Genomic DNA, 25,353 nt, shown 5'->3' with positions numbered 1-25,353 from the left:
ATCAGAGAACAGCCACCTCTCACAGCTGCTCCAGTCCATTCAAAGGAAGCAGAAAAGTGCTAAAAGCGCTTCTCTCTTATTGGCTCCATTTAGATGTTGGAAAGAAGAAAAATGAGCCTTGTTCTTTCTTCTCTCACACCAGCAGCATCACCTAGACAAATGATAATGAATATTTCCAATCAAAAACACTTCTCAAACTTATAATATACTTCTATATGTTCTGTCATAGAAATTGTTTTCGGGCCAGTTTCGTTCTGCCAACATTTTCCCCATCCTCTTAATACATGTTGGAGTGAATTGGGGAAAGGAAAATTATAGTAAGATGGAATTTGACCAGTGATTTTTGTCCTAAGAGGGAGATATGATTTCATTTAGGGTGCCCACTTGCTGAATTTCATCCTGCAGAGTTAGTCATTCGTGTATTTTTCCTTATATCAAAATCAGCTAGAGATAGCATCTACATTATTGCATTGTCATCTTTTTGCCCATCACTTTAGAGGTTTTTAAGCCTGTTGAACTTAGTATATAATTATTTCTGCTGTGCTTTAGACAATTAAAATTGTTCTTTGGGCAGAGTTGTTGAGCTCAGTGGAGTAGTTGATCTTTTTTATTTTTCTTAGGAAGTACCAGATACAAAAACCCATGAGAGATACCTGGATATAGAACAGGGATTAGATAAGAGAAAATCTGGCATCATTTCTTTACAGGACACATTATAGCTTCAGGAGGCCCTTGGTCTTTGCCATTGCAGTTGGCAGGCCTTGTAACAAACCATTTTTGGAGGGCCTTGTGGGAGGGATCAGTTGTGCAAGTGAAACAAAGACTTTTGGATAACTGACTAACATCAAGGCATATTGATGGCAATCAGCAATTTGAGTCAGGAAAAGGACTAACCTTTGTATCTCCCTTTTTTCCTTTCTCCTCCATGTAAATTTAATTCCTGATATTTCCAGCTACATTTGTCTGTTGTCACCTGACTCTGTGTTTGTGGACACAGTTCTGGGTCTGAAGCAGCCCTTGACCTCTCTAGATAGCATCAAAGAACTTATTTAAAAAAAAAAAAAAAAAAGGTCCCTAGTGCCTGTTTGCTATGCTCTTCCTTCATCTCCTTCCTCAAACTAAGAAAATTCTGTAGCCGTTCTGTTTTTGTGGGCTCTGAAAGCATGCCAAATCATCGAGGTAACAAAAGACTACCTCCTGATTTTCCAGCTTGAATGATATATTTTGTGGGAAAATTAATAGGCTCTATTTATGTATTTTTTGAGATTTTTCTATCCCAAGAAGGATATTTAGTTAGAAATAGACTTTTAATGGAATATTTATATATATAAATGCCACAGCTTTCGTTTAAATCACAGTTTTGTCAACATTAGCCAGATAGTGTTCACTTCATAGGAGAACAATTGAAAATATCAATTTTAGCATCAATAAAGGTGAACGGTTATTAACACAAGAAACAAGTGGGTATTGACCCTGTCAATCCAGGTAAAGAAGACTACCCTCTGCTTTTCAAGTTTGCCTCAGCCAAACCCGACTAATGCCATGAAGCAGACGGTGAGTTTAAACGTTGAAACTTTATGTTCAGAATTGACTTAGATGTACTTTCTGGCAGCTGTCGGTTTAGGTTTGAGATATTTAATATGTGAACAACGTTCCAGCTATCTCCAAACTAATCCTAGAATTTGGATCATGCAGAGCTCATTACGAACATTTTACTAGTGCAGTAAAAAACATTCCAAGAGGGCTAAGGGATTCAATCAGAAAACCTGAATTCATTACAGTAACTTGAATAGTGTGAGAATTGGGCATCATTACCATCCAACCAAAATCTCATTACCATTAGTAATCTTTCAGCAGGCATGGCTTCTCTTCCTAAACTGTAGTTGAGACTATCATCTGGAAGGGGGAAAAAAACCTCTGTCTCATTCAGAATTATAATAAGGGTGATATAGACGAAAGTCATCACAGCTCCCATCGATTCCATTTTTGAGAAAGGGAAAAGCATTTCCATCATTTTGTTCTGTCCTCAGCCTGTGAGTTTCCATGCTTGACATTCTCTTTGTCTGCTCCCCTTCCTTGAACTTGATTTTTCCATTGGTGTGGGGGCCTGGATCAAATGGACAGAAACCAGGGCCACACAGAAGAGATGAAGTCGATAGTGACCTGTAACATGAGGGCTCAGGAAAGTGAACCTGTGGAAGGAGGACTCAGGAAGGTGCCAGATCGTCACAAGGACGACCTGGCCCAGCGGAGAATTCAGGGCAGCCTTGCCCCTCACCGTGAGCCCCCGAGCTTCATTACACTCTCCAACATAACAGAAGCCGACTTGGAGACATGGGAGAGACTCAAAGTGTCAGGAAAAGCGAGGTGTGTCATGCTTCCCCCCAGTTTCCCCCTAGCAGTAACGGTATTTCGTTTTGAAGGCATGAAATGCTTATATTTGTGTCTTTTTTTTTTTTTCTGTCAGGGTCTTGCTCTATTGCCCAGGCTGGAATACAGTGGCTTGATCACAGCTCACTGTACCCTCGATTCCTGGGCTCAAGCAGTCCTCTCCCTCAGCCTCTTGAGTAGCTGGGACTACAGGCCCATGCCACCATGCCTGCTTAATCTTTTGATTTTTTGTAGAGACAAGGTCTCACTATGCTGCCCATGCTGATCTTGAACTCCTGGGCTCAAGGGATCCTCCCACCTCAGCTTCCCAAAGTCTTGGGATTACAGGCATGAGCGATGGCACCTGGCCAAAATTTTAATTAATTAACTTTTTTTTTTTAAATAGAGATGGGGTCTTGCTATGTTGCTGAGGCTGGTCTTGAACACCTAGGGCTCCTAGGGCTCAAGTGATCCTTCCATATCAGCCTCCCAAAGTGCTGGGATTACAGGCATGAGCCACCATGCAGACCCCTTATATCATTTCTTATTTTGATGGCTTGAAAAAGTGCCTCTCACGTCACAGAGCTCCTGGAGCTCAGCATATTCAGCATGAGGTGAATTTATTAATACCAAAAGTTACAAACCACATGGAGAGAAAACATTCTCTTTTTCACCCAGCCACCTTTCCAAGAATGGTTATTTATTTTGATAGACTTGTTTACTGTAAATAATTTAAACTTGACTTTCAAATAATTTTAATTATTCCACAGTACCTAAGATTTTCTTATGCCCTTATTTATGATGTTAGAGATATTAGAATTGATGTTTTGAAAGCTATGGAAGCTTAAAGACAAGGTAATGATCATTTCTGGGCAAGACAATGATCATTTCTTCATTTGAGTGTTAATGAAAAAGCAGTTCTGCTGTAGCCTTAAAAATATTTTTCATATAGTCTTCCCTCGGTATCCGTGCTTGATTCTAGAATTCCTCTTGGATACCAAAATTCTTAGAGGCTCAAGTCCCTTGTATGAAACGATATATATTTCGTTTGCATATAACCTGTGCACATCCTCCCATATACTTTAAATTATCTGTAGATTACTGATAATAGCTACATTAACATAAGCATACCTTATACATGTATACCTAACACAGTGCTTTCACATCACTTTATTCATGTGGATTCAATGTAGTACTTAGTGCATGGCAAATTCAAGTTTTGCTTTTTGAAAATTTGTGGAATATTTTTCTCCCAAATAATTTCCATTGAGGTTGGTTGAATCCTGTCAGTGGGATGCTGAACTCACTGATGGGGGGGGGGGGGGGCAACTACTTCTAGTTGCTTTTTTTTTAAAAAAACGTCTTATTGCTTTGTACTTAGACATTTTTAGAACTTATTTCTGGTTTTGACTAGGGATGGAGATGTTCAGCACATCTGTGCTTCTGAGCCTTTCCCAGAAATTAAAGCAGAAACTGCCATTCATGATGACCTTGCCAACCGCAAAGCAAGGGCCTCTAAGAAAGCTTCCAGCCCCAGGCAAAAGTTTGTGCACTTTGGGCCAGTGACGGAGATAGATCAGCAGAAATGGAAGCGGCTTAGCATTGGCAAGGCTGGGCCTAGAGAGGATGAAGAAGAAGTCATCTGTCATGGCAGCAAGATTCAAACGGGCTCTGTGTCTCCTGTCTCAGCGGCCACTTCCAGCTTAAAGGGGCACCAAATGCTTAATCCACAAAATGACTGCAGGTATTTTTTGCCATACATGTGCAAGGATAGCTGCATGGGAGTCGCTGCCGCTTTTAAAGAGTTTGCTGAAGTATGTTATACAAACCCCTGGAGATGACATAGTTTTAACAGACTGTGCATAGCAGAGAAGTAAGGTTAGTGGGTCCGCCTGGGGAAGACATGTGTGTGAAGTTAAATGGCAGGCATCCATTTTGATTCTGTTGTCACCAGAATCGCTGCCTGGGAATGCCAATAATCTTGGCAAATGACCCCTTTTCCCTCAGCTGCATCCAGTACTATTTTATTAGTTGAAAATACTGAATGAGCTAAATGGAATGTTTTAATGATATCACTAGGGTTTCCTGGGCTTATGTATAACCTTTCTCTTTCCTATCCGTTAGAGAGAGGAAGAAAAAGTTATTAGTATCATGAGTTCACGTTTTGGACATCTAAGTAGACGTATTAAAAAAGTAAAGGTCTCCTTCCTCTCCCACTTTTTAAAATTATATAATAAATCAGGAGTCTTAAAACTCCTCTTTGGGGGTTTCTGTAAGTCAAGACTTTCCTTGGATGAATCGCCATCCAAATGTGTGAGGGAAGAACACCTTATAGGCCTGTCCCAGTTCTTATTCTCCCTGGAGGCCACCCAGTTTTGAGTTCCCAAGCCCTCTTTTGGGGATTTGGTTCTGTGGGCTGGTAGGAAGCACATACAGGACATGTGTAAAACTGGATTGCCCTGGGAACCTCCATTCCCTCTGTGCGGCAGGAGCAAAGTGAGGCTCTCCGTAGCAGGAGGAAGTGTTCATAGCATTCTTCTTTGTATCTTGCCCTTGAAATCCAAAGGAAATGATGGGTGGCCTATGACCTATAGAAGGGTTTCTTTGGTTCCAGACCTGGGGTGACACCATAGAAGAGAGAAGGCTGTAAACACCCAAAATAAAGAGTTGAGGTTTCAGAGGATGGTGGGGATCTGAGGTGGGGAGAAGGGGGTAGGAAATTAATAAGAAATACATCCTCGAGGCCTTGAATCCTGAGAGGCCCATCATTCAGTCTTGCGGTGACAAAGTCACGCCAGCCTTGTTTGACCTTCATAGGCCCTAGCCAGAGTTCACATTCCATTATCTCAATCTGATTATCATCCTTACTAACCAGCCTTACGAATGAGAGCAGCCACATTCTTCTCTTACTCATCTTTCAGTCCCAAGGACTTTCCTTGTCTTCTTTTGTAACCCTTGTTCCTCTCCTCTCTTGCCACCAATGCTACTTGGTCGTCTGCAGAACAGTGAATTCTGGCCAAGGTGACTATTACAGAAGAGCCTCGTGGCTGGCTCCCGTGCCGGAGTCTCAGGAAGAGTGGGGCTGCGGTCTGGGCGAGTGCTCGAGGGGGATAGAGGAAGGTGAGGAGCAGTTTTTCCTGCCTTCCCGGGAGGTGAAGGAGGACAGGTGGGGTCAGGGCCTCTGGTGTGAATTCTTTCCTAGGAGTGAAACTGTCCTCTCTGGCTTTAGTTACATCCAAACAGCTGCCACAGGATGGCAAAGAAGAAACGGAAAGCGCTCCAAGAGATTCTGAGAGACTGTCAAAGGCAGAAAGATCAGAGGAGAGCAGCCAGCCACTGTGAGCATCTTGCCTGCGCTCCGCTCCGTGGTGTGTTGCCCCTGCTGTGTGTGGCTGTCGTGTTCCCAAAAAAACAGCTTAAAGTCACAGTCTGCACTTGGCGACTGATAGAGCGTGGAGTAAAGTCAATAAAAGAGTGTGCTCATCCCAAGATCAGAGTTCTGCTTCTGGTGCCCGCTCTGGGTAGAGATTTTAGCCTTTGCATGTGGCTGAGTACTGGCCAAATTTCATTCTCAGGACTCATGAAAACCAGAAAGGGACCCCCATTCCTGTGTGAGTATCAGCTGCATGACAGAGGGTCACAGTATTCAAAAGGGAGATTTCCTGCTCAGCTGCTCTGTGTGCTGCTGCCTCCAGGGACGCTGGCTTCTTCTGTCTTGAATTAACGCCAGTGAGTGATGCTACTGAAAATATCTTTAGCAGTAAGTGACCTTTGACTGGCTGGACTGAATGTTGCCCTAGGGCGTGTCCTCTGGCCTCTGAGTGTGAGGCCTCAGGGACAGAAGAGAAGTTGGAGAAGATGATAGCTCCTGCCTGGAGTGGCAGTGGACTGAAAGGTCAGCGAAAGTTGGATGATTCACGAAAAGACGACATGATGGCCAGGAGAACTGGGATATCCCTTAGACACACTGGATCCAACCCAAACCAGTTCCTTCCGGTTCCATTTGCAAAGCAACAGGATGCGGAAGAATCTTCCAAGGGTCTACCCATGAAAGATCAGAGGTCAGAAGGTTATTCTGTGCTCTTGTGACTGTTTCTTCAGTCTGAGCTTTCAGTGTGTTCTTAATGCATTATGGCACTTCAGTGCCACTTACCTGCTGTTGCTAGCAGAAACAGAATGATTAAAATTGGCCTCATCTGCCAAGAATGTTTTCCTCTTTTTGCATGTAAGCAGGTGTAATTCAGTGGTGAATTTACCTGTTAAACATTTTTTTCTGACTGGTGGACTGAATAAATGGGAAATTATTTTATTTCTTTCTAGCTCACATAGTTGGGTAAAAGGGTTGAACTTCTTTCTGATTTGCTTGATTTCACTCTGATTCCAGGTCCAAAGACAATTAGTACATTTATAAAAGTTGTAATTATATTAATTTTTCCACATTAGCAAACACTCATTGCCTTCTGGAGGTAGGATTTCTATTCCATGCTCTGACTTGACTTAGAGTCAACCATGACTTGATGATGAGTAAGGAAATAATTATCCTGGGGTTCCTGTTCCAGTTTAGGGTCCTATATGTTAAAACCTCTCTTGCCATTTAATAAAAGTGATACAGGCCGGGCGCGGTGGCTCAAGCCTGTAATCCCAGCACTTTGGGAGGCCGAGACGGGCGGATCACGAGGTCAGGAGATCAAGACCATCCTGGCTAACACGGTGAAACCCCATCTCTACTAAAAAATACAAAAAACTAGCCAGGCGAGGTGGCGGGCGCCTGTAGTCCCAGCTACTCGGGAGGCTGAGGCAGGAGAATGGCGTAAACCCGGGAGGCGGAGCTTGCAGTGAGCTGAGATCCGGCCACTGCACTCCAGCCTGGGCCACAGAGCGAGACTCCGTCTCAAAAAAAAAAAAAAAAAAAAAGTGATACATTTTTGTTAAATGTGTGGTCAGCCTACCAATGTAGGGCAAAGAAGTGAGGAGAGCTTTGCATAATTTATAAGCTCACCATAAAATAGGAAGCAATGGAGTTCTGCTTTTCCAAGGACCCTGATGGCAGTGGGAGAGAAGGCAAAGTGGGAGGCAAGGAGAACAGTAGGTAATCTCTCCAGATTTTTAAAAAAATCAATACCCTAGCCATCTTGATCATCTGAATTTAATCTATATTTTACATTCTTCTGAATAAAACGGTAATGGAGCCTAGCACTGTTTTCAGGGAGCAGAAGTAATATTTGTGTTTTACAACCACAGATTTCTTTATAGCGTTTCCTCTATGTCTGCTCCCTCAAGCTCACCTTGTCCTGGGAATTCACAGGTAGGTTGAAGGAATCTATGTTAGCTCCATTTCACAAATAAGAAGACTGATGTAGAGAAAAGCTACATGAGTGGATCGCACATGATTCCCGAGCTTGTTAGGGCTGGGGAGACAGAGGAACAGAGTGGTGAAGCTGGTCCTCCACAGTTACTCACTTTCCAGATGCCGTGGACTTGACCCTGGGTCCGCAGGCTTCTGTAAAGTAAGGTAGAATGGAAGGAAAGAAGGAGGTGAGGCCTAGAGACTGCCTACTGGATATATTTACGTGCTCTCCTGTTCACTTATTCCTCATACCACCTTCGAGAGGAAGAATTTCCATCTGCGTTTTGCAATTAGGAAACCGAGGTCCACATGTCCACAGCTGGTACCTACAAAGCCAAGATCCAAACTCAGCTCTATCGGAGTGGAAACGCACCATCCCTCTCCAGCATGATGCCTACACAAGTAACTAGAGGGGACTGTGGAAGCCTGAGGAATTCTGTCGCTTTTTATTTATTAATTTTTTTTTTTGAGATGGAGTCTTGCTTTGTTGCCTAGACGGGAGTGCAGGGCCTGATCTCATCTCACTGAAAACTCTGCCCGTTCAAGTGATTCTCATGCCTCAGCCTCCTGAATAGCTGGGATTATAGGCGCCCACCACCATACCCAGCTAATTTTTGCATTTTTAGTAGAGATGGGGTTTTGCTGTGTTGGCCAGGCTGGTCTGGAACTCCTGACCTCAAATGATCCACCCGCATCAGCCTCCCAAAGTCCCGGGATTACAGGCTTGAGCCGCTGCACCTGGCCTGTCACTTTCTTTGTGATTTGGGAAAGCATCCTCTTTATTTTCACATAGGAATGGGTGGTTACTCTGAATACAAAGAGGAATGGTCAGGTGAACTATGTGACATACTGTGTGATTGAGCCAGCAAACACCACGGGGATGCACGTTTCCTTTCAACAAGTGTTTATTGAGTAATAATCACTATGTGTAAAGCACTGTGCTGGGTGCTGGGGGGTGATCTTAGATGAGCAGTAAAAACACTTTAAGCTAATGCTAGTTCATGATATAGAAATAGATAACTATCAAATTATTGATTCTGAAATGCTTTATTAGTAGTAAAAGTTACATAAATACAGGCAATGGGTACATAGGCTATTCCCTTTATCTTTCTACCTACCCCTACCCTCGAAAGTAAACTTTATTTTATTTATTTATTTATTTACTTTTTTGAGACAAAATCTCACTCCATCACCCAAGCTAGTGTGATCACAGTTCACTGCAGCATGTACCTTCCAGGCTCAAGCAATCCTCCCACCTCAGCCTCCCAGGTAGCTGGGACCATAGGTGTACACCACTAGACCTGGCTAATTTTTGTTTGTTTGTTTGTTTGTTTTTCTTTTGTAGAGACAGTCTCACTATATTGCCCAGGCTGGTCTTGAACTCCTGGGCTCAAGTGATCCTCCCACTTCAGCCTCCCAAGTGTTGGGATTATAGGCATGAGCTGCCATGCTTGGCCTCAAAATTAAACTTTATTGACTTTCTTTTTTTGTAGGATGTTTCTGTCAACTATGACATGTGTGGCCAACTTTGTACCTCATAACCTATTGACTCACGTACTTTGCATTAAAAAGAACACTTTATTACTTTTTTTTTTTTTTTTTTTGCTAACTTGCCTTTACTTTTTGATCTCTTGTAGGATGATTGGGAAAGTCACTTGACACCTCAGCTCTGATTATCTTCCCCTTGCCAGCAAAGGCAATTCTGCTTAAGTTGGTGCCCTTTTAAAGCTAATATATTAGTCTCACAGGAAATTCTTTAAACACGCAGTACATAGTAAAGAGATAAATGAAGGTTATCTTCGGAAACTGGGCTATTCTTTTCAATTTCTTGAGCACCTGATAAGTATTTAATAAATACTTATTGACTAGTCTGACCACTGTTCAGGGAACCCAAACAGAAAAATGTCTGCTCCTGTGGGGCTTACATTTTGGTATAGATCTACATTTATTGGTAGAGATGTCCACGAAATACTGTTAATTACTTTGTGTAGCAATAATTTAAATTCAGATATATCCTACATGCAACAACATAGTTGAAAAACTCACAAAATGTGCTAAAGAAGCCAAACTCAAGAGTACATACTATTTGAGTCTGTTTACATAGTACAAAACACTCAACACTAATCTATGCATATGTTCAGTTTGTGAAAATTCATCGAAGTATATGTGTGGTATGTGCACTTTCTGTATGTATCTTATACTTCAATGAAATGTTAATTAAAATATTCAAATTGAAACACAAAAACACATAGCAACTATTAATAGATTCTTGATTAACCATCCATTGGGAAGAAATTCTCTGCTCTCTTCCACAGATAACTTAGGAAACACTATGTTCGAATACATTTATCCCAATAGGCCTATTTATTAACTGGGAAACACCTAGTCTTCAGAATTAATGTTGCCCTTTCTTCCCTTCCTCTTCCCCTTCCCTTTCCATCAGAGTCTCACTCTGTCGTCACCTGGGCTGGAGTGCAGTGGCATGATCTCTGCAACCTCCGCCTCCCCAGCTCAAGTAATTCTCCTGCCTCATCCTCCAGAGTAGCTGGGACCACAGGCGTGCTCCACCACGCCCAGCTAATTTTTTGTGTTATTGGTAGAGACAAGGCTTCACCATGTGCCCAGGCTGGTCTTGAACTCCTGAGCTCAAGCGATCTGCCTGCCTTGGCCTCCCAAGTGCTGGGATTACAAGCATGAGCCACTACACCCAGCCCACTCTCTCTTGACGTGAAAGAATCTGCTTTAATGTAGTAGTGTTTTGGAAAATTGAGAATATTAGGTTCAACTGAAGCACCTTCTGATACCCTGGAGAAGGAGAAGATGAGTCTTATTCCCAGAAGAAAAACATTCACAAACCCTTTCCTTGTCTTGTTTTTGGCCTTTTCAACAGAGATTTGGGGTTTTGCACTGGTATGGTTGCCTTCACTGTGAATTAAATAATTATCATTGAATGTACATTATTCTAGAATGATAAAAGCATAAGAGAAAAGGGGGTATGTGTGTGTACACTCATGCATTCTGGGGTGTTTTCTCTAAGATTGCAGGAAGAGATGTTTAGAAATTACCCTTTTCCTGTAAACTATTGTGAAACTGATCATGGGACCAGGTAATTTTTGCTGCTGACTCCAAAATGTAATTTATTGGAAACCGGAAGCAGAATGTATTTTCTTTACTATTCTTTGTCCACCATCAGAATTGCAGAAAGGAGGAGCTTTTCAGGGTATAGGTAAGAACTGACCCTTAAAATTTACCTTTGCTGAAGAGACAGGCATTTGTTGGAGCTGTGTTGTTTTTTTGTTTTGTTTTGTTTCTTTAAATGTGCTTGAAATATGTCTTGTAATGTTCTAATATTTTTCTAATTTAGTCTTTTTGCTTTAGACTCATTTAGACTTCAAGTGACTATTGCAGAGGGTACAACTTTATGGATTTAAATTATCAGGAGAATATAAAAGATTAGAAAAAAACTTTAGTTTTTCAAGTTATGGAATATCATCCAAGTCTGGTTTTGATTAAAACTACCAGTTTTCTAGGAATTGTGGTTTCTGTCAAATGCACGTGGAAGGCACTGATTGGGGTTCTGGTTAACTTTCAGAAAACTGCTTTGATGTTATTTGTGCAAATGCATTAACATATCAGGGACAGGGTCAGTAAGGGTGCACTTGTACAGTGGGTGTCCATTACAGCCCATTACTGCTGAACATAAAGGCACAAAAAGTTGAACTGTTTGTGAATGACGGTAATACATGTTTGTTTTCTAAGCTGCCTTCTCTAAACATTGTGGATTGCACCTAAGCCTTCCTGTGTTTATATTGAAGAGATTCTTTCTTTTTGGGTAGTGTGGGGATTATTTTCATTTCTCTTCTGGGTTTTGAGATAAATTTTGCATTTTTTAGAAACATCAAGACTTGTCTTTGATTTTCAGCAGTCAATGAATATTGCTAATTGTATAATGCCACTTCTCTTTCAGTATCTCAGCAAAAAAGGTTTGGCACACATGTATTTCACCAGCAGTTTTTATTTCCAGCTTGTTTACAGCATTCACTTTCAACTCCACCAGTCCTCTAATTTTGTATTTGATCTTATAGATACGGTCCGAGAACTCCTGTGTCTGATGACGCAGAGTAAGTTGCCTTGTATTTGTAGGATTACATTAATTACTAGCCTAAACTGCATGCTTCCAGTACTTACCACTAATTGAAATGCAACTGATGCAAGTGAACTGAATAGTTAGCTGACTTGTGCAGCAAAGCTCTTGAAGTTGGAATGCAGAGCATACGTTCTGGGCAGGAAAGATGAATGAAAAAGCAACTTAAGCATGATTCTAATACGAAGCTGCTGCTTGAAACTTAACATTTGCTTTTCATATACTGGGCATGTTAAAGTTGTTGTTCTTGTTATAGTTTGAACATTGGTACCCCTTCTGAACCATAGAATTATTTAAAGGGTATTCTGAGTTTTGCACTTAATTCTTGATATGTTGGGGCTTAGAGTTAACAACGAAGTAGTCATTCCAATAGTCTCGTTTTTTAACTAAGAAAATAAATCCCAAACCACTAATTATAGATTCAGAAGCCCAAGTTCCTCCCAGGTTGGAGTCATATAAACTGTGGGATGCTTGAAACCAAAACATCGGAGTTTTGCTCAAGTTCCATGGCTTAGCAAGGGGCCAAGGATCTAAGACATGACTGGCCCTTCCCCTCCCTGCTGCTTGGTTTTCACTCAACCAAGCAGAGGTTCATTCCTTATCCCATACTTCACATTCAAATTTGAGAAGAATCCAAACCCTCCCATTTGTGACCACGTTAACTCTGCTTCAGAAATGGATTTCCCATATGCAGATCATTCTGCAACTGATACATAAGGCAAACTACTTATTTATTTATTTATTTATTTATTGCAAAATACTAGCCTTCTCAGATTCACGTAATTTGTATATGAAGAAACGTTGATTAATATCTAAATCCAGCATCAGTAGTCTGCTGATCCTGACATTGAGAAGCATTTTGTGGCCTCATGGGAGCCTGGGCCATCCAGGATGCAATCACCAGTCCTCCTTTGTCTGTCCTTTCCTGAGCCTCAGTTTCAAGTCACACAATGAGGAATTTGAATAGAATTTGCACGTAGAACACGCAAACATCATTTCCACCAATGACAATGAGATTAGGCAAAACAGTAAGTGTCCTCAGATTGTGCTATTTCCATGTTTGTGTTTAAGATGTCTACTTAGTTTGGACTCCAAGCTCTAAGTGGTCAAACTCCAGGGCCAAGTTTCCCATATGTGATCTGACATAAAGAACACTTATGCCTCAAAACCAAATTCAGCCTGAGCTTGACTGACTACACAGAGTTAAGTAGTCTGTAAAATTGAGCCCTGGTTATTACTTTTCAAACCTGCAATGGCAATATTTAACATTCACTGAAAGGAGGGTTTTATAAGATCGATAGGCAAAACACTACTTTGGTTTGGTGAGCAAAAACATTTTGATAGAATGGATTTATTCTTCATCAATACAAGGCTACTATACAATTTGCTTAAAATAGACCCCTGGGAAACCCTAAAAGGTGAAAGAAAGGAAGGGAAATTAAAGAGTTTCTGAATTTTGCCTGCACCTGAACACAAAACTTCACCCACAGGAAAAGTTAATGATTTCTTAAAAGGGGTGGGGACAGGGACTCCCCTCTTGCCTTCTCTAAGTTTACAAAATGCAGCCCCAGGGACCAAGAAGAGTAAAAGGAGCTTCTTTTCCAGAGCTCTTATCTAGGGATACCCAAAGTGCTGGGTTTCCTGCTTAGAGCAGATACAATTTACATGAAACCATGTGGGGAACAAAATGAAAAGTTGATATCAGGAATTTATTCTTAAAATAGAAACTTATACTATTTTTAGTTTATTCCCTTAATAGCTCCTTTTTCCAAAATCTTTAAAGGCATTTTTTTGGCACAGGCTATGTTTATTAATAATTGACACATTCTTAAAATAGAGCCCGATCAGAAAAAAAGATGAGCCCTTTAAGGAGAATATAGGTCAGGGGCAGACCTACCACACAGGCAAACGGAGAAATTTCCACCTCCTGGCCAGCCAAGAATGTTTCCATAGATTTAATTTCACCTTCTTGCCCTTTTCCTCACTTACACACTCTTTCCCTCCCAATACCCGGCCCACCAAAGGAGTCGGTACTTTGTGAGAGCCATAGGCCATTTTATTCTGAATTCCTTTACTGTAGACTTGGCCCAGAAACAATTTCCAGGCGCTTGGGGTAATTCCATCCTGGCCCTCAAAAATGCCAACCCACCACCAAGGGAGACTCCTGGACTCTGCAGCCAGGAGCCCTCATGCCAACAGCCCAAGGGCATAGACATAAGGTACTGCGGAGCACAGTATTAGTCCAAGTCACGTTAATATTCTGGAAGCTGGCCGTCTCCAGGATCCCATACCCGTCAACCCCCATCCCCAGACACACCTCTTCATTTGGGAGGCCAAGTCTAACCTGAAAAAGGGAACATGTTCTGAATGACAACTCAACCCATTTTCTTTTTAGTATTATCAATTCTCAACTTCTTAATTTTTTTTGAAAATGGCATAAATATATCACTCAGGTTTGTTCCTTGTTTTTTGGCCAGTTTGCTGATATTTCTTTAAAACAAAACAAAACAAAAAAACACTTGAGAAAAAAATACAGGTTGAGCCTGCCTTATAGAAAATGCTTGGAGTGAGAAGTGTTTCAGATTTTGAACTTCTTTAGATTTTGGAATATTTGAATATACATAGTGAAATATCTTGAGGATGGAACCCAAGTCTAAATATGAAATTCATTTATGTTCCATATATACCTTATACGGATAGCCTGGAGGTGATTTTATACAATAGTTTAAATAATTTTGTGCATGAAACAAAGTTTTGACTGCATCCCATCACACAAGGTCAGGGGTAGAATTTTCCACTTGTGGGGTCATGTCAGCACTCAAAAAGTTTGGGAGTTTGGAGCATTTCAGATTTCAGATTTTGGGATTAGAGATGTTCAACCTGTACTTCCTGGTACATGAAAGGGCAAACAACAGTTTCTCCTTTTATTTAACTAACTGGCTTCTGGCCATATTTGGGCTGAGCTAGTTAGAGCTTCACAGTGGGAGTGGAGATGGGAACGCAGGACAGACAAAGGTAATTCTTAAGGCCTGCTCTCATTTTCTCCAGGGCCACTGGGTGAGATAATCAAATCCCAGATCCTGGAGAAGGCTGCCATTTTCTTCTTGGGGTCCCAGAAGAAAACCTGGATCTGTGGCCACCCATTGTGGCCTAAACCGAAATTCTAACCTGCAGATATTACAGATGGCAGAGCTGAATGAAGGAACCTCTTTCCTCTCCCATAATCTACAAACTACTTAGGGGGATGATAGGAGGGTCCCAGTTCAGAGAGGTTTAAGTCTTCTAAGATCTTAGCAAAGATTTTAAATCACCTTAAAAGATGAACTGACTAGATTGAATATTTTAAAAGTAAGATTTTTTTTTTTAACTGTGAGAGGAAGAATGGGATGAATTTTTGTGTCTTTCTGGAAGGCCTGCTTCAGTGAATTTTGATCCATGAAGTTTAAAAGCATGGGTTAGACTTTTCTACCTAATCCTGCAAATTTCTTAATCTTTCTTAGGTAACATTAATCAATAGTCTAAAATAGATGAAAAATCACAGCCCTTCTCCTCTATCGAGGACTACAGTTTCTTTTTCTTTTTTTCTTTTCTTATTTATTTATTTATTTATTTATTTATTGAGATGGAGTCTCACTCTGTCACCCAGGCTGGAATGCAGTGGTGCAATCTCAGCTCACTGCAACTTCTGCCTCCCAGGTTCAAGCCATCCTCCTGCCTCAGCCTCCCTAGTAGCTGGGACTATAGGCATGTGCCAGCACGCCTGGCTAATTATGATTATTATTATTATTATTGTTGTTGTATTTTTAGTAGAGAAGGGATTTCACCATGTTGACCAGGCTGGTCTTGAACTCCTGACCTCAAGTGATCTGCCCACCTCGGCCTCCCAAAGTGCTGGGATTACAGGCGTGAGCCACCACGCCTGGCTCAGTTTATTTTTTCTAGAAGGCACAGCTGCTGAAATCAACATTCTCCACTGAATACATGGAGGCAGCATTATGCAGTGGCTTGTCATATCCATGCTAATAGGAACCTCAGCTAAGAGTCCTTCTATGCAGCCAGATTATTAGAATACTCTTGGGGAAGACAGGTTGCAATTACAGTTTTCAGTTTAGTTCTCTTAGGTCAGACTTGAATTGTCCAAAATCTGGAGAGTGGAGAGAGGCACTCACACATTTGTACAGATTCCTTTTGAGTGGATTGAGAAGGTGGGCAGCCATTGCTTTGGGGGTCATCTTCCAGACAGCTGCCTGCTAGGGAGCCCTTTGCATTCAGCGATGCTGCTGCTGTTCATTGTCTGGCCATGGGAGTAACAGTTTTGGACATCACTGATGATGTCTGGAATTCTTTGGTGTCTAAGTGCATGGTAGCTTTTTTTTTCTTTGTGTTAGGCTGGTTTCAGAAACGGACTATCACCATTTTTTGTTGCTGGCACTTAACAGTGAGCTTTAAGAGCCCTCTATGTCTTGAATTTTGGGCTCCATAACCCACTTGTCCCAAAGTGAGTCATTTCTTTGAAAGAAAAATAAAAGGAGGAGGATTTTGCTTTGGTTTCTATTTCTGTTTTCATCTTGCTGCTTCAGCTTTCGCTGTAACAAAGGTTTATGTAAGCATCACAAAAAAAGGCCCTAGGTCTTGCGCAATGTTTAATAAGCTCCTATAGAATATATAAATTATATGTGCAGTCTAAGAGTTTTTTAAAGATTGTTTTCCCTTTCATTTTTCTTTTAAAAGAGTATATTCAGAGGTATCCTGACAAAAATTAAATGACTGTGCATATTAGAATACAAAATATATACCTAATTTATGTATTTTACTCCTTACTCTTGTTATAAAATGCCTTATTTTCTTGATTCCAAGATGCCATCAACTGCACTATCAATTACAGCAGTTTTACAAGAAATAAAAAGACATGATTACAACGAACATATACATCAGCAATCCATAGTTGTCAGATGCACCTAAAATTCAATAAAATAAGAAAAAGTGGGTGTCTTAAGGCCAAATGATATTTTTTTGGAAATGGAGAAATTGCCTCCATTCACGCAGGAAGCCTTTAAGCCAGCTTTCTACACAAAGAAGCATTTACCGTAATAAAGTTTTACTTCATGGAACACCGCCCTCTTTCCCCACAAGTGCTCCCCAGGTTATACCTTTTAATTATCTTAATTTTATTTTTAAAATGCATTTCCAAATGAGAGGAGCCCGGGGCTTCAAATACCATTTTTCTAGTTCTTCTTTAAACCTATTTTGGCACCTACACATAAAATTATATTGACCCGATTCAGTGGCATCACTGAAGACAAAGATGGTCACATTTTTGGCGTTTGCGGCAAAAGGAGGCGGTGGGGTGCCAGCACGTTCAGGGCCAGAACACGCTGCCCATCACGCGCTGTGCGCAGCCAGGGAAGGGGGGCAGTTTTCCAAGCCCGGTAGCGCCCCCACGCGGCAGGACGCCCAGGCGCGCGGAGACGCGACAGGCGCTGATCGCGGTCCCTCTTGTGTTCGCTCTCTCCGCACTCAGGAGCACGAGCATGTTTGACATGCGGTGTGAGGAGGAGGCCACGGTGCAGCCGCACAGCAGGGCCCGCCAGGAGCAGCTGCAGCTGATAAATAACCAGCTGAGGGAAGAGGACGACAAATGGCAAGATGTGAGTTCCGGCCAAGGCGCGCGGGCAGCGGGGAGGCTTCTGGTAGCAGAAAATCCAGCCGGGTGGGTAGACATGGACCTGAAAGCCATGCGAGGGAAGGGAGCCCCTAGAGGGTTTCAAAAGGTAACACGGTAAACGTGGGACTCAACCGAAGGTGAGTAGCAGCGTGAAGGCATGGAGTGATAGCCCAGATATGTAATCAGCAAACACCCTGGCCAGAAGCTTGGCCACAAAGGTGGGGAGGGGAGGCAGGAAACTGGAACGGGATGCAGAATTGAGGCTGCACTATCTTCTGAGGTTATATATTTGAAACTGATCATGATTATGATGATAGTAACGATAACAATGACCCACATCAAACGTATACCAGTACCAGGCATTGTTCTAAGTGCTTGCATGCATTCATTTAATCCTCTTAGTAACTCAATGAACTAGCAACTCTTATTGTCCTCGATTCCACAGACGAATCCCAGCACAGCTGTCACTTGCTGAACGTCACACAGCTAGCGAGTGGGGGAGCCAGGATTAGAACCAGGGAAGGAAGGCTAAAGAGGCTGATGAGGGCTTTGAGATTGTGTGCTGAGAGCCAAAGTGGGGAGAGAGGAGGGAGAGTGGATTATTTCGTTTAATTCTCACAAAGCACTCTGGAGGTAGCTATTGCAAACTTGACTACACCTTTAGTTTAAAAAGTTAACTTCTCCAAAGTTGATAAAATATAGTAACAATTATGTCTAAAATATTTTGAACACTTATTGTGTGCCTGGCACCTTACATCTATTTTCACATTTAACCCTACAAGCTTGTAAGAATAGGTACTATTATCATCCTCACTTTAGAGAGGAGGAAATGGAGGCACAGGGGGACTAAGAAACAAGCCTGAGATTCCACAGCATGGAAAAGATAGAGCTGGGATTATTTCCCACCGCTGCAACCCCATCCATCTGACTCCAGTATCCTCACTCCTCATCATTATGCTATAACTACCTGTAGGATTGTGGTGAGGTTGTTGTAAGGATCAGATGAATTAATACATATAGAATCACCAGATCTAAAGACTCCAAAACTATTTTTTCCTGCATTGACTACCTTCTGTGTGGAAAATGAATCCCTACTATTCTTTTGTCAGCAAATCTATTCACAATGCAGAAGTTATAAATAGGAAGGAATGAAGTTTCTTAGTTACCTTGTGAGGCAATTCTCTGAAATTTGGCAACTGACATGAAATGTGAGTGCGTATTTCACACTGCCATATTTAAATAAATGTGCTGCCCTGCTATGGATACTGTAGATAATATCTGGATGTTTCTGCCTTTGAGGCATTCCAGTTCCAGACTTACATTGGATTGTGTGAGAATGCACACAATGTTATAGTGCCTGGGCCCATAGTCAGTTCTCTAAAGAGTAGAAATGGAGATGACTAAACTCTGAAGAATACAAATGGAATTATGCGCAAGTCTGAAGAAGAATATCATATTTCTCTTTCCCTTCCAGGACCTGGCTCGTTGGAAGAGTCGTAGAAGAAGTGTTTCTCAGGACTTAATCAAGAAAGAGGAAGAAAGGAAAAAAATGGAGAAGTTACTGGCTGGAGAAGATGGAAAAAGTGAACGAAGGAAGAGCATCAAAACCTACAGAGAAATTGTTCAAGAAAAGTGAGTTCTTTCTGTTGTCATTTTTAATGTACAATATTATCTAGTTTTTTTTTTCTAAAAATTGTTGGCTGTCATAAAGGTTCTAATAGTAATATTTTTATATTCCCTGTACTGTCTCTTCAATGCCACCCTGGTTTCTACCAAGGTCCTCTTTGCAATTTTCATTAGTTGACTTTGTTATTGCCTCTCCCTTCTGTGTCCTTTAGAGAGCGGAGAGAGAGAGAGTTGCATGAAGCATATAAGAACGCTCAGTCCCAGGAGGAGGCAGAAGGGATCCTTCAACAGTACATTGAGAGGTTCACCATCAGTGAGGCTGTTCTTGAACGCTTGGAGATGCCAAAAATTCTGGAAAGAAGCCATTCAACAGAGCCAAATTTATCCTCCTTCCTGAATGACCCCAACCCCATGAAATACCTGCGGCAACAGTCACTGCCTCCACCCAAATTTACTGCCACTGTTGAAACCACCATTACTCGTGCCAGTGTTCTGGATACCAGCATGTCAGCAGGCAGTGGGTCTCCAAGCAAAACTGTCACTCCCAAAGCAGTGCCTATGCTGACACCCAAGCCTTACTCCCAACCCAAAAATTCTCAAGAAATTCTGAAGACCTTTAAGGTAGGACAAGTTCCTTAAGAATAGAACCAAAGCTGAACTCCAGAGAGTCAATGGAGAGAAACATCGTGACTCAAGAAAATGTCATTCTTTTTACCATACAGAAGCAAAATGTGTTGACATTTACAGCTGTGAAAGTCATAGGTCTCTAGAGATTTGGTTTGTAAATGCTTAAGGGACAGCTGTTTCCCTCAATTGCTGTTGTTAATACAGATGGACTCCTATAAGATTGATAGTGGAGTCGTCTCCATGAGCAAGGTCTATTTTCTAGTTTGATATAATGGCATGATTTCTCTGTACTAGTAGTAAAAACCCTGATTTAGTAATACCCCAGTATTTCTAGGTATCGGGAGTTATGGCAGACTCCTCAAAACAACATTTTATTTGCTTTTGGTTCAAATAGAAGTATATGCAGCTACCTCTCTTTGAGGAAGAAATTAGCATTCAGCATCCATTTGACATTGCAGCATCCAAAAAGATGCTGCAATTGATACAAATACAATGAACACATGGGAACATGGGACATATTTCGTCCTCAGATGAGACAGGTTTTTTAAACAAGTGGAAAGAAACTGGGTTGTTTTGCTAATAGGTGTGTAAAATAGTGTTCCAGACTGAAGAACTTGTGGAAACCAAGCATCTTTTCACTTCCTCAAATTCAAGTACTTTCCCTTATGTCAGGAAGTAGCACTCATCCTTTGTCTTAAGTTCTTTTGACTTATAAAGAAAAATCAGTTCCCCTTGTCCTTGTGCTCAATGAGTTTGTAACAAACAGAGGTAGAATGCGTCACTCCGAGATGTGACCATTACGTAGAAAAGTTTTTGTAACTGATTGAGCAATGCGATGCCATGTAGCTTCCTTGCTGTATTTCAAAGGGAACAAAACTACACTTTCTGACTTTTGCTAAAATAACTCTGAATGTATCTCAAAAATCTCTCTTAGGCTTTGATAAAACAAAAGAAAAATGTCCAGACTGTCTCATCTGGATCACATTGAGCTGTTTGTCCCCTTATAAGGGCAAGGGCCATCTCTTTGTCATTCATGGCTTCATCCTGAGAGCCTGGCACAGTTGCCCAGGACAGAGTAAGCACTCAGCAAGTGCTCCTTAAATAAGTAAGTGAATTTTTCCTGAGAAGATGAGCTACTAATCATATGGACTCACACACACACAGATACACACATGCCCATGGGTGCTCAATGGTCCACCTAAGTGTTTCAGAAGCTTTCCTTCACCTAGGGCCTATGATAATGAATGGCTATGGTATTTCCTGAAGGAAGATTCTATGTTGAGGTGGCCCAGAATAGGATAGGGAATACATTTATTTAACTGGATTTCCAAGACATCTGATCATACAGTCTAGGTGTCCACTTTCTCTCCTTTCTGTAAATAGTGCAAAGTGATTGTTTAAACAGAAGAATTAGCATAGATGATTTTATGGCAGAACTTCAGCTCTGAGAAAACTCTGTTCTTCACCACTGTGGCAAAGTGGAGCAAGGTGGTATGGCGGCCTCAGAAAGCACTTCCGTGGAGGGGGTTATTAGAGAATTTGAGCAGAGGCCCTCTTAGAGCTGGAGATTACTCCGCACCACTCACTGGTGGGGGTCCCCTGCCTCATCATAGGCCTCACTGGCTAATATTTCTATTGATGGCCTATTGATGGCCATTACTGAGTGCGTGGACAGCAACTTTGGTCAAAGGTAACATGCAAATCAGACTGTTGTTACAAGCTAATATGCCAGGACAGAAGCTAAGGGGTAAGCGTGTGTGTGTGTGTGTGCGCGTGTGTGTGTGTGTGTGTGTGTGTGTGTGTGTGTGTGTGTCTTCTTGGAGGGCAGGGCAGGGAATACAGGCTCCATTGTTTTTCCAGTACAACAGAATTAAGGATAAAGGAAGATCAGAGAAATAGTTTAAGGCATTGTTTTTTCAAACTGAGAGTTACCACCTGTTGCTAGGTTATAAAATCAATGTAGTGGTTTGAAGCCAACATAAAAAAAAATGAACTGAAATAGAACACAATAAAAAAAACAGTATGTGTCACACAATGAAGGCAAAATTGCTTGGGGAAACTTCTGTTTCAGTTATATTTATGTGTGTGTGCTGAGTTGTGATTTAAATTTGTTTTTATGGGTAACAAATAATAGAGTAAGAAGACCAGTGGCTTAAGGTAAATAAACTATAACTAATATCCAGCCTTCCATTATTTCTTTTAAAAGATTTTAAAAGGCCTAGTGAGGCTGGGCAAGGTGGCTCACAAAGTAATGCCAGCACTTTGGGAGGCCAAGACAGGCAGATCACTTGAGACCAGGAGTTCGAGACCAGTCTGGCCAACATGATGAAACCTTGTCTCTACTAAAAATACAAAAATTAACCAGGCATGTTGGCACACGCCTGTATTCCCATCTACTTGGGAGGTTGAGGCACGAGAATTGCTTGAACCAGGAAGGCGGAGGCTGCAGTGAGCTGAGATTGCACCACTCCACTCCAGCCTGGGCGACAGAGTGAGACTCTGTCTCATAAATAAATAAATAAATAAATAAGAGGCCTAATGATAATGATGGCTAATAGTTAAGACTTAAAATGTGTCAGGTACTATTCTAAATTCTGTACATATGGTAATCCATAAAATCTCCATAACAGCACTATGAGGAAGATACTGTTACTTTAAATTTTGCGTCTGAGCACAGAGAATAGGAAACCTGTTGAAGATTCCATGCTTGTTAAATGGTAGAGCCAGGTTTCAATCAGGTCACCTAACTGCAGAACTCCCTCTCAAAACCACTCTACTTTCTGCCTCAAATTTCAAGACCGAGATTTCCAGATGCCTTTCAGTAAGCCAGGCTAACCACCCTCTCTGGTTTCCCTTTCTTGCTCTAACTGCCTCCCCTAGATGTGAGTGCAAAACAAAAATATTTTAATGTGCATGGTCTTTTTCTCTTTGAAAAATGGAGGTTATAAAAGTAACTAGAAATAGAGATTCATTGTAACAGAGCATAGTCTCAGGTCCCTTACCCTCTGCCTTAGCCTCAAAAAAGTATCTGTTGCCCCTGTTAGCACCGTGGGATAAGCTGTAAAAATATTCCTCATCTGTGGTAAGTTCCGCCTCATTTATATGCTAGCCAGAAAAACAGTCAAAATTGTGGAATAGCAATCAGAACTGAACTGAAACAGTATTGGAACCCCAATATGTGGCATGTGTTTGTACTTGAGATTCTTTGGTTTTCTGTACTCTAAAATAAAAGCAGACCATAAATGAGGTGAACATGAAATGGAATCTAAAGTGAAGTGGCCCAAGCAGGCCAACTACCTTTTAAGGAGGCCCTTAAAGATAGCGTTTATAGAAGCCCTAACTTGTGGATCCCATCAGAACATTTAAGAGACCTCTTTCTTGATTGGACTGTGGTTTTTAAATGATCATCTTTTGAGGTAATTCTGAACGTGTCGTTTTGTTACAGTCTTTAATTGGGGTATATATAGCATGGTTTTTGTTCATTCTGGTTTTTATAGGTAGATGGGAAAGTCAGCGTGAATGGAGAGACGGTTCATAGAGAGGAGGAGAAGGAAAGAGAGTGTCCCACGGTGGCACCTGCCCACTCCTTAACCAAATCCCAGATGTTTGAAGGTGTGGCCAGAGTGCACGGGTCTCCCCTGGAGCTGAAACAAGACAACAGTAGCATCGAAATCAACATAAAGAAGCCAAACTCTGTTCCCCGAGAGCTCACAGTAAGAACCAAACATTTCTCCACCTCCCTTTGGGATAATTCCATGGTGTAAGAATCTGTTTTTAAAAATAAGTAGGTCATGATAATGACCATTTCTTTCTATGTTGGCGTATTAGTTTGCTAGGGCTGCTGTAAGTATCACAAACTCAGTCGCTTAAATGACAGAAATGGTCTCACAGTCCTGGTGGCTAGAAGTCCAAAACCAAGGTGTTGGCAGAGTTGGCTCCCTCTACTGGTCATGAGGGAGCATCTGTTCCAGGTCTCTCTCCTAGCCTCTGGTTCCTGGGCTTATGGATGTGTCATCCCCCTCTCTGCCTTCATCTTCAGTGGTGTTCTCCCTGTGGATGTGTCTGTATTCTGATTTCCCCTTTTTATTTTGTTTTATTTTATTTTTTGAGATGGAGTTTTGTTCTTTTTGCCCAGGCTGGAGTGTAATGGCTCAATCTTAGCTCACTGCAACCTCTGCCTCTGGGGTTCAAGCAATTCTCCTGCCTCAGCCTCCCGAGTAGCTGGGACTACAGGCATGCACAACTGCACTCAGCTAATTTTGTATTTTTCATAGAGACAGTTTTCACCATGTTGGTCTTGAACTCCTGACCTCAAGTGATCCACCCACCTCAGCCTCCCAAAAGTGCTGGGATTACAGGCATGAGCTACCGCATCCGGCCTGATTTCCCCTTTTTAAAAGAACACCAGTCATACTGAGTAGGTCCACCCTCCTCCAGTGTGACCTCATCTTAACTAATCACATCTACAGCAGCCCTATTTCCAAAGGTCACATTCTGAGTAGTTAAAGGGTTAGGACTTCAATAATATGAATTTTGGGAGACACAATTCCACCTGTATCATTGGGGTATAATGGAAGGTATTACAATTTATGAGCCAGAAATTACCTTTTCTTGTTTCGCTATTGGTGTCCAGTGTTATAGAAGAATAAGTAAATCTTTAAAATACCTTTTTTTCCCCTGTTTATTTAGGACCTCATTAGACTTGTTAGTGCCATTTGAAAATAACTGGTGCTATCAGAATCTGGCTTTCCATCCCCAGCGATATATATAAAAGGGCCTTTTTCTTATTAAAGAAACAAAAATTCATTTAAAAGCTGAAAGTAATGTAGAGCATGAGAGTACTATTGAATGGCAAAGCTAAAAAAATGTATGCTAATACAGGTATGGCAGAAGAGTGAACTCAATATGAAATTTGTTGCTTTGGAGTAGAAGACATCATTGGGAAAATTACACTTTCTTCCATCTCTCACCAGAAAGACTCACGCTGGTTTTACTAATCTAACCAAAACTGTCACTACACAGATGCAGCCCTGCTTTTGAGGTGCGGGCTGGACTCTGTTCAACCTCATTTGTCCTCACCAGAGGCTGAGTTTCTGCTGTTCTAATTTATAGCATTTGGGTTTGTATTATAGTTAAAAGAAGGAAAAAACTGTCAAGATATTTTCCCCCAGGACCTAGAAAGGTTTGGTGTGAAAGGAAACGTCTTCCAGCACCAAGGGAGCTGAGCGTTGTGTGACCCAGCTAGCTAAAACCCACCCAGAAGGCTGGATATCATCATTTTTTTCCTCTATGATTAGTCTTTTGAACACTAAAATTATGTTTTTCAGAGGATTTGAGAAGATATAATTTTTCCCCGCAGTACCCAAGTGCTCTATGAAAGAGATTCAAATGGGAATAGACCAAAATCATTTTCTCACCATGGTAACATGTTTCCTAGTCTCTAGGAGCAAAGTTTTGTGATCCAGGCCAATGCATTCTCTCCTGAACTTGGACCTCCTGGACTTCCATTTTACTTTTCATTTGCGTACATCTTACCTCTGCTAGAGATTTCTTGCAGATGATCAGGAGACAGAA

The 25,353-nt window shown here is 41.5% G+C and overlaps 1 protein-coding gene across 20 annotated transcripts in view; it reads left to right on the top strand.

The window, feature by feature from the left end:
- The window catches only part of LIMCH1 (LIM and calponin homology domains 1), a 349,030-nt gene that overhangs the window by 276,250 nt on the left and 47,427 nt on the right, over positions 1–25,353 (top strand). For 13 of the 20 annotated variants that reach the window (XM_023224619.2, XM_023224618.2, XM_023224614.2 and 10 more), the window contains 5 exons: positions 11,803–11,838; positions 17,383–17,509; positions 19,001–19,158; positions 19,365–19,773; positions 23,277–23,492. In XM_023224619.2, the coding sequence (XP_023080387.1) occupies positions 11,803–11,838; positions 17,383–17,509; positions 19,001–19,158; positions 19,365–19,773; positions 23,277–23,492 (946 nt within the window). Of the gene's footprint in view, positions 1–2,124; positions 2,368–3,784; positions 4,115–5,371; positions 5,491–5,599; positions 5,709–6,170; positions 6,432–11,802; positions 11,839–17,382; positions 17,510–19,000; positions 19,159–19,364; positions 19,774–23,276; positions 23,493–25,353 lie in introns of all 20 variants that reach the window. The other 7 variants (XM_023224628.1, XM_023224621.2, XM_023224616.2 and 4 more) reach the window with 2 other exon arrangements.

The sequence above is a fragment of the Piliocolobus tephrosceles genome, chromosome 3 (genome assembly GCF_002776525.5).
Source record: "Piliocolobus tephrosceles isolate RC106 chromosome 3, ASM277652v3, whole genome shotgun sequence".
NCBI lineage: Eukaryota > Metazoa > Chordata > Mammalia > Primates > Cercopithecidae > Piliocolobus > Piliocolobus tephrosceles.
The sequence above is the reverse complement of the archived record's forward strand: the minus strand, read 5'-3'. Positions and strand labels throughout refer to the sequence as shown.